Below are 7,488 nucleotides of genomic sequence, written 5' to 3' on the forward strand. Positions count from 1 at the left end.
GTTATTGCGTTTGTTTTTTACCGGCGTAACGTTAGCAGTTTTGCTAGCTTGACGTGTTTGCCTGCCGCGAATTGAATTGCATTCAATGTTATTTTCAGTTGACGATATATTTTCTAAGTTGATTTTAAACTCCCCATTACACATTTAATAAATGTTTAGTTAGCACTGAAAATAAGCTACAGTCCCCGGCACTGAACGAACGATGTCAGTATGTGATGTAATACTCGGAGTTTAATGTTATGTCATCCGTGTTGATCAGAGTGTTTGTGTTTTCAACCCTTTATTTAATTAAAACTATAAAGAAACGAGATCAAACATGGTTGAACTACTTAGTTTTTTATTTCGATTGAGATGCAGTTGTTTGAATTGGTTGTTTGACATCAGGTCTCATTCGCATTTTAATTTATATATATATATAACGTTATATATATTACGCTTTAGCGCGAAAATATCAATGTACGTGTGATTATCTGATATTCACATTAGTTTCACTTTCAGCTCTGCTCAGATTATTGAAATGACTCATCTTGTCTCGTTTTTAGCAATGTTGACATCTGTGGTATGTTCTGCATGAGTTGCATGTCTGTTGTCTTGCTGCATGTACTGCAGACAGGATATGCAAATTCAAACCTGTTTCTTTACCTAGACAAAAGAGACACAATGAGTCAGCGCTCGGAGCGACGGGGGATCCATGTGGACCAATCAGAACTGCTGTGTAAGAAAGGCTGCGGTTACTTTGGCAATGCTGCCTGGCAGGGCCTGTGCTCCAAGTGCTGGAGGGAGGAATACCAGAGAGCCCGGCAGAGACAGATCCAGGAGGACTGGGCTCTGGCGGAGAAGTGAGTTGGACATGCTGCTTATGAAACTCTCATGCAGGTGGAATTAAACTCTAGTGCTTGTGTTTTGTTAGTTCACGCATTAAGTATTAAGTAAAAGAATCATTCTACGTCATCATGAGATAGATTCATAAAGCAAAAAATGATGTTCAGACAGACTAATGTAAGGATGTGCTTCCTGTCGCAGGCTGCAACGAGAAGAGGAGGCGGCTTATGTCAGCAGTCACAGTTCCTCTCAGACCCAGCCTCCACAGTCCCACTCTCAGCCCTCTCTCGCCACCTTCTCCAAGTTTGAGGAGAAGAAAACCAATGAGAAAACCCGCAAGGTCACCACCGTGAAGAAGTTCTTCAGCCCCTCCTCCCGCACGGCACCTAAAAAAGGTACGAGGAGGGTGGGATTGGAGCGATACGAGTGTGATTATTGTTGTTTTGCAGTAGGAGTCATCAGCTGATGACCAGCAGTGGGTGTGGCTTGTGGATTCGATTTGGTGTTGTTCGTCTGCAACTGACAAAATTAATATCTGCTCTTGATAAAATATGCCTTAGGAATATTATCATTGGTTGGACAAGGAAAAACTGGTTTAAAATACAGTGGAGCTGAGTCAGTGCTGTAGATTTTTCCTTTCTTTGCCACTTTTCCCCTAGAGTCCAAAAAAAAAAAAATCGCACTTTTGCTTCTAGATTCCTTCTGGATTCCGTATGCAAATTACTTCCCTCATCATCATACATAGTTCCATTTTGATTTTACCATGTCATTAGATGACATCTCTCTGATAAAGCCATAAACTGCCTGCATGCAACATCCAAACAGCAATTTGGAACTTATACTAGTTTAATACTAGTTTATTAGACATAAATGATTGTAATTAAAAGGCTTTATCATTGAAACGTCAAGTTTACACTACCGTTCAAAATCTTGGGGTCAGTAAGAATTACGTTTTTTTAGTTAATCTAATGTTTTTGAAAGAAGTAATTTGATCAAAAATACAGTAAAAACTGTAATGGTAAAATATTATTACAATTTACAATAACTGTTTTCTATTTGAATATATTTAAAAATTGTATTTTTTCCTCTGATGGCAAAGCTTGATTTTCTCAGCATCATTACTCCAGTCTTCAGTGTCACATGACATGATCCTTCAGAATTCATTCTAATATGCTGATTTGCTGCTCAAGAAAATTTATTTGAACAGCATTTATTTGAAATATAAATCTTTTGTAACATTAAAAATGTCACTTTTTATAAATTTAACGGATCCTTTGAGAATAAAACTATTCTTTTCTTTCTTAAAAAAATATATTACTGACCCTAAACTTTTAAACATTAGTGTAATAAATCTTTTCATGATTTGATGCATTTATGTTCATTTGTGATCACATGATTTTATCATTTGTCTATCATGTTTTTAAGAGATGATTTTATTTCAACAAGTGATCCACCCTTCATCTCTCAGCTTTTCTCGTTGCTGTTCTGCCGTTCTGTCTGATCTCCGCCCCATCTCTCCCACATTTTCTCTATCTTTTTCACGTTCTCATCTGAAACTCCTATGGTGCCCCCCCCCCCATTTCACCCCCCCCATTTTTATGTCGCCCGTTTCCTACCCTGGGTGTTTTATTCCCCCCTGAAAAAGAAAGCGAGAAACGAGAGAAAGAGAAAGAGGAGAAGTTGCAGGGCAGGAGGGAGAGCCATGGAGAAACCCTCCTGAGGGATCTGAGGGGCATTTTTACCCAACCCTGGGATATGGGCTCCCCCACTGAAGGTAACCGACAGAGCCTGAAGAAAGATCTGGGGTAATGAAAAGGAAACGTGGGTGGAGATTGCAGTGTTTGTCTTTTCTGAGGTGGACCACCCCGTTTTGGTGTGTTCTGTGTTGAAGAGGTTGCTGTTTAAAAGTGTCTTTACTAAAAGTATTTCACAAAGTACAACAAACATTTCAGAGTTCAGATTTCATTTTAACATTTTATGTTCCCCTCTGATGTTCTTTGTGACATACTGCCCTGATCCATACTGTGTATTTGTTCATTTCTCTATGTTACTTGTGTGTGCGTCAAAAGACATGATTTCACCCTACCATTTTTTTTGTAATGTTCACTCTCATTGTCATGCGTCCTCCTCTTTTCTTGTCAATCTGGTGGCAGCTCTGGTATCGAGGCTGAGAGGTGGGTATTAGTGCCGGATCACTGTAGCCCTCCAGCACAAATCACAGAAAACAAACCAGTGCATCATTGTTGTGTATATATATGAGCTGCATGCATTTAGGCTGAAATTCTTCTAACACTCCATTACTGTCAATGGGGCGTTCAGAAATACAGGTGCAACAGCATTTGGTGCGTCTGTTTGTGTAGTGTTTATTTAAAGCATGCTTGTACCAGAATTCTCTCTGTTCATTCAGCTACTCTATTACCATCTTTGACTCTGGTCTGATGTCAAAGCTGTTGGCATGGTAACAGATCAATATTTTAGTGGTATGGCCTACTTTTGAGAAGGTTTTTCTCTCCCTTTATGGGCTACAAGTTGATTTGGACTTGTGAAAATATATATATATATATTATGACATTTTACATTGGTTTATTCAGTAGAGTTTTTCTTTATTCTTTGCAGAAAGTCATGTCTAATTCAGCCTTTATAACTTAACTAATCTGTTGATTTTTGAAGACATTTGGCTACACATTGGACTTTGATTGTTGTAGAATGATGGGAAATTACTTAATTTCACATGACATTCTGCAGTGAAAACTGACTCTGCTGAACTTCCATTTTCATCCGATCCATTTTAATATCCACTTTATGTTCATACAGTTTGTTTGTAAACATACTGTGCGCTTATTTCTGTTCCTCAGAGAGCCACGAGGGGAAAACGCCCAGTCCTTCCATTACCCGTCAGTCCAGCATCGAGACCGATCGTGCGTCACAAGACTTCTTGGAGTTCCTCAAGACCTTGCAGAAGCCCGGCAGAGAGATCCAAAAGCAGAGCCGCGCATTCATAGACAGCATGGGAAATAAAAAGGTCAGAACCAGGGTCACATGCCCACACCAACTTTTAGCTGTTAATCATATCAATAAGCATATTTCTTTTTTGTATTTGTTCGGATATGCAGGATCTTAGTGCTGAAGAACTGTCCGAGTGTGTGCAGGACTTCTATCAGGGCATGTCTGACCGACTCTTGAATCATTATAAAGGTAGGATTCATTCTTCAGAGAAACCTAGCAGTGCTAAATCTGTCTAAAAAGACTCAAGTCACTGGTTTGAATCACTCGAATTGCTCACTGAATCCATTTGAGTGACTACCGAATCTGATTCACTTACTGACCGGATGTTTTTTTGTAATCGTATTTGAGAGAAGATATTATCTAAAAATTTTGTATGTACTGGCGGAGGCAGAATTATTTAGAAAGCGGGAAATATTTACAAAATGGAACCTCTTCATCTTCAAAAGATTTTTAATGAAATAAGACCAGATCTAGTTTTAGAATTTGTATCTAAGATAAAATAAAAATTGTAATCATTCCTTTTTAATCTCTTTCTCGCTACGAATTTAGCCGAGGTAGCTGGCATGGCGTTAAACTATAAACAAACAAACATTCATATTTAGACTTCACTTTTAATGGTTTGAATTTTTTTCCAGAAGTCAGATGAATGCCTCCTTTACAGATATAAACCTCAGTGTGTTCCTCTTTCCTCAGGCTCCTCTGAGAAGGTGGACAGGGTGATGGACCAAGTGGAAAAATACATCATGACACGACTCTACAAGAGCGTCTTCTGCCCAGAGACCTCAGATGATGAGAAAAAAGACCTGGTCACCCAGCGCAGGATTCGGTCAGCCAGTGTTATTGATATATTATTATAGTATTTCTTTTTAACATTTGAAATAAGCTTTTATTTTAATATTTTTCAGTTTTCATTTTTTGTTTAGGTTTTTGTAATTTTAGTACTTCAGCTCACTTTTATTTCAGTTAGTTACGAAGGCAACATTTCTAATTTCCATTTAAGTTTTACATCTAATGTTTATTTATTTAGTCACAGTTTTATTTAAATGAACAAACTATTTTTAATCGTTTTGTTTTTAGTTAACAATAACAACATTGGTAAATGCTTCATATCATTGTTAACTTCCTTGAAAGTTAAAGAATGCATATTCCTCAGGAAAGTACAGTATAATGCTTTTACGGCATTCTCCTTAAAAATCTGCAGTCTTGATTAGCTCCTTGAAAAATGGTTGGCTGGTTTTTCAGGGCCTTACATTGGGTAACCATCCAGATGTTGTGTGTTCCTGTGGACGAGGAGATCCCAGAAGTCTCTGATAGTGTAGTCAAAGCCATCACGGGTGAGTCTGCAAAGCTTGGTATTATTTTGTCCTTTATTTGCTGTTTTCCATCAGAATACAGATTTTATTTTGTCTATCACAGATGTTATTGAGATGGATTCTAAGCGTGTGCCCAGGGATAAACTGGCTTTCATCACCAGTTGCAGCAAGCATATCTTCAACGCCATCAGGGTCACCAAGAACGAGCCAGCTTCTGCAGATGACTTCCTACCCACCCTCATCTATATCGTGTTGAAGGCCAACCCGCCACGGCTGCAGTCCAACATTCAGTACATCACACGTTTCTGCAACCCCTCAAGGCTCATGACAGGAGAGGATGGATACTACTTCACTAATCTGGTGGGTCTACACATAATTTGAATGTGGCCATAATTTGGCATTATTTAATTTTTGTGGAATAATTTGGTTCAAAACTACTTTTTTCTTTAAAATATATGCCACATAGTTTGATATCTAATGCAATGAAATTAATAAAAAAAAATTAACTGGCAAAAAGTGTCAGGCTGAAATTTGCAGGCTGATTAGTCAGACGGCATTTGGGAATAAACCTTCCTGTTTAGTCTTGTCTAGTCTTTTGGATTCATGTATTTTCTTTGCAATTTTTCATTGTATCTTTTCAATTTCACCTTCATCACGTGTTCCCTGCAGTGCTGTGCCGTTGCCTTCATAGAGAAGCTGGATGCCCACTCCTTGAATCTCAGCCCTGAGGACTTTGAACGCTACATGTCCGGTCAGGCTTCCCCTCGAAGGCAAGACGATCCTGCAGCCTGGCTCCAGAGTGGTTCCCGTTTCAATCCAGCACTTAGCCAGATCCATCAAAATCTCAGCGTCCTATCCAACCTTGAGAAAAGACAGCAGCAGGTCATAGAGGGGGCGCAGAGCCTGCAGACCGAACTGGCAGAATGGCAGGACAGCGTGGCCCGCGAGGTGCAGGAGATCCTGGAGCGATACCCACTTGAGATCAAATCACGAGCATCCGCAATCGATGCGGAGAACGTGGAGAACGACAGGCTGCCACCCCCCCTTCAGCCGCAAGTGTTTGCGGGTTAGCATAGCATAGTTTCCTGTGTGAATAAGCCAGAGACATGGTCGTACCAAGACGGGTAAAGCATGTTTTTATATGCAATGGATGCTCTCGTCCAAGATCTCTGCTCCTTTTCTTCCCATAGTTGGGCTGTTACCATTCCATATGCTTTTTAAATGCTTACACAGTCACCCGTTACATCTTTTCTGCAAACATATTCTTGTCAGACTACTTTTGTGCTGCTGATTCAAAAACTAAATATGATTTTCTAACCTGGTTTTAGAAGATCTGTTAGTAGTGTGATGTACCTTAATGCATGAGCTGTTTTAAATTACTGAATCAAATAGCTGCTAATACGTCCTTTAATATGATTGCAAATTTGATGTGATCGTAAACCACATATCAGCTTTTCTCATGTAGATAATTAATGTTCACTGTAGGGTTTCAACCTTATGCCTTAGTGTGATGTTCTCCTGGATGAAGGTCTTTTTTTATTGATGTATAAAATGTTTTGTCGCTCATACTGTATACTTAAGAAATTTAAAGTTGAATCCCATGCAAAGATTTATGATTTTAGGAGAATTTGTGTATTTTGGTACGTTTCGAAGATGGTCATTCTTAAATGTTTATTCACATAATTGATGGGATATGTTGTGCAGACATTTCAGCAATAAACACTATTTACATAGGAATTTGTGTACTTACAAATGAAAATATTGGTATAAAGCTGTGCATTTGCTCACCTAAAATGAATGTGCAATTCTGTCATGGTGGCCACAGGTTGTACACAAATAACTACTCCTTCTCCAGCCAGGATAATGTTTTGAATTTGATGTTGTCAGCATTCCACATAACCAATTTAATCGTGATCCTGTTGTTACTTTTAAAACTACCCCAGCTGTAACTGTAACAGGTACTTAATTAGCAAAACACTATATTCATGTGGAAATAATTGGTTTCATTTACAGTAATGATGTTGATTTATGACTTTGTGATATTTTTAACTGAGCTGCTTTATTTATGATGTAAATATAACCTGAGGTGTGTCATTTTGCTGTCTGTGAATGATTATTTATCACTTTGTAGCACCATAATATTTTAGCATAGCACAATGCTGACATCTGATTGTAGAAATGGTCAGCATAGAAAATAAATCTTTTTTTCGCCATGTTTTTAACCCCTATCGCTGACAATATTTGGAAAACCATGTACCTTTCTTTTGTACCGAAGCATACTCTAAATGTGTGTAAAGTTGAGTACTGTAACGGTGCTGTATTTATGCATGGTAAGTGAGGTTCTAGT

The 7,488-nt window shown here is 38.5% G+C and overlaps 1 protein-coding gene across 4 annotated transcripts; it reads left to right on the forward strand.

Annotated features, from left to right (window-relative positions):
* Nucleotides 1–596: 596 nt before the first annotated feature.
* rabgef1 (RAB guanine nucleotide exchange factor (GEF) 1) lies at nt 597–7,233 on the forward strand. 4 transcript variants are annotated; one of them, XM_056271501.1, is made up of 10 exons: nt 597–839; nt 1,024–1,217; nt 2,468–2,596; nt 2,976–2,996; nt 3,678–3,844; nt 3,936–4,017; nt 4,522–4,654; nt 5,071–5,162; nt 5,245–5,501; nt 5,811–7,233. In XM_056271501.1, the coding sequence occupies exons 1-10, from the start codon at nt 661–663 to the stop codon at nt 6,210–6,212; spliced, it is 1,656 nt and encodes a 551-aa protein (XP_056127476.1). In that variant the 5' UTR covers nt 597–660; the 3' UTR covers nt 6,213–7,233. The 4 variants fall into 4 exon arrangements, with proteins under 4 accessions (XP_056127476.1, XP_056127477.1, XP_056127478.1 ...); XM_056271502.1 differs by lacking the exon at nt 2,976–2,996 and having other exon boundaries at nt 599–839; XM_056271503.1 differs by lacking the exon at nt 2,468–2,596 and having other exon boundaries at nt 605–839.
* Nucleotides 7,234–7,488: the final 255 nt, after the last annotated feature.

This window comes from Rhinichthys klamathensis, unplaced genomic scaffold, assembly GCF_029890125.1.
Source record: "Rhinichthys klamathensis goyatoka isolate OS25496 unplaced genomic scaffold, OSU_Roscu_1.1 h1tg000321l_1, whole genome shotgun sequence".
In the NCBI taxonomy this organism is placed as follows: Eukaryota; Metazoa; Chordata; class Actinopteri; order Cypriniformes; family Leuciscidae; genus Rhinichthys; species Rhinichthys klamathensis.